The following is a 1324-nucleotide window of genomic DNA, read 5'->3' as shown; positions in this document are numbered from 1 at the left end:
CCACATTACCAATAGCAGAGGCACAATTGGTCTTAAATACAAAAAAAAAAAAAAGACAAAATTGGATAGGTGTGGGAAAACTGGGGAATCTTGGAAGAATTATGAGGATTTAATTTAATCAGAACACATTGCATAAATCTTGAAGTTAATAAAACTAAAGTTAAAATTAACACATTTCCTGACAGGATCAAATTCACCTCATTCTAGAGATGCAGGGTTGGTTAGTTGTAAATAAAGTAATAAATAGGATTCATTAACTATAAACGAGATATCTAAATTACATCCTCTCACTTTCCTGTCTCAAGGATCATTGAAGAAAATAGGTGCCAAAAGATTGTAGGAGCAAGACGTAGTGGACATCTGCAGTCAAACAGTGCTTGTTGCATATGACTAAGCCTTGCACACATATCAATTTCTGTGACTGTGTGGTCAAAACTGGAAATAGATCAGGACATTCCAACTCAACTTAAGTTGAAATAACCAGGCTAACTAAGGATAAAACAATTATATTTTATTTATTATAAGGGAAAAACTCATGAAGCGGGAAATGAGAAATTCAAGAACAGCAATGTCCCCACAGAAAAGGCACAGAGAGGGGACACATAGAGGTGCACACCTTTTACCTGGGTCCCTGTGAAGCCATGCCTTAACTAAGATCCACCTCTTAAAGATTACTGGTTGACAGGGCTTTCCCCATCATCTCCCTTCTTGTCTAAACACGAGTGATTCAAACTCAATACAAAACTATATACAAACGCCTTTCCTTCGCCATCGTGCGCCACCTGCCCGCCTAGCCTTCTTGCCATGTCTTCTCACAAGACTTTCAGAATCAAGCGATTCCTGGCTAAGAAACAAAAGCAAAATCGTCCTATTCCTCAGTGGATTCGGATGAAAACTGGCAACAAAATCAGGTACAACTCCAAGAGAAGACACTGGAGGAGAACGAAGCTGGGTCTGTAAGGAGTCAACAATGAATGGCAAAACAATTAATGATGAATCGTGATCCTTGATGAGTGTTACAAGATTAAGTTCAACATTTTCAATCTGGAGACTTGATCATGTTTAAGTTGGGAGTGGTTTCTCCAGTAATAAAATGTAGAACCTTTTGAAAAAAAAAAAAGAAACAGATATCAAGTATAAAATTACAAACAACATGAGAAATATTAAGCAAGAAATATATAACAAATGTTTTAATAAACATTATATCAAAGAGTCTAAATTTTGTATTGGAAATAAGCTTGGCTAAATCATAAAAGGAATATAGTTACAATTATCTAATCTTAAATCCCATCAAAGGCCGCAGAAGGAAGTAACATTACTTGAG

At 36.0% G+C, this 1324-nt stretch overlaps 1 protein-coding gene across 1 annotated transcript; it reads left to right on the top strand.

Annotated features, from left to right (window-relative positions):
* Window positions 1–775: 775 nt before the first annotated feature.
* LOC142850745 (large ribosomal subunit protein eL39) lies at window positions 776–1124 on the top strand. The gene has a single exon (XM_075974659.1). It carries the CDS (start codon window positions 805–807, stop codon window positions 958–960), a length of 156 nt encoding a protein of 51 aa, XP_075830774.1. The 5' UTR covers window positions 776–804; the 3' UTR covers window positions 961–1124.
* Window positions 1125–1324: the final 200 nt, after the last annotated feature.

This window comes from Microtus pennsylvanicus, chromosome 5 (assembly GCF_037038515.1).
Source record: "Microtus pennsylvanicus isolate mMicPen1 chromosome 5, mMicPen1.hap1, whole genome shotgun sequence".
NCBI classification, from domain to species: domain Eukaryota; kingdom Metazoa; phylum Chordata; class Mammalia; order Rodentia; family Cricetidae; genus Microtus; species Microtus pennsylvanicus.
Note: the sequence above shows the minus strand (reverse complement) of the source record. Positions and strands in the feature narration are given on the sequence as shown.

Coding starts and splice junctions, on each gene's coding strand:
- LOC142850745 (XM_075974659.1), top strand. CDS start 805: ATGTCTTCTCACAAGACTTTCAGAATCAAGCGATTCCTGGCTAAGAAA.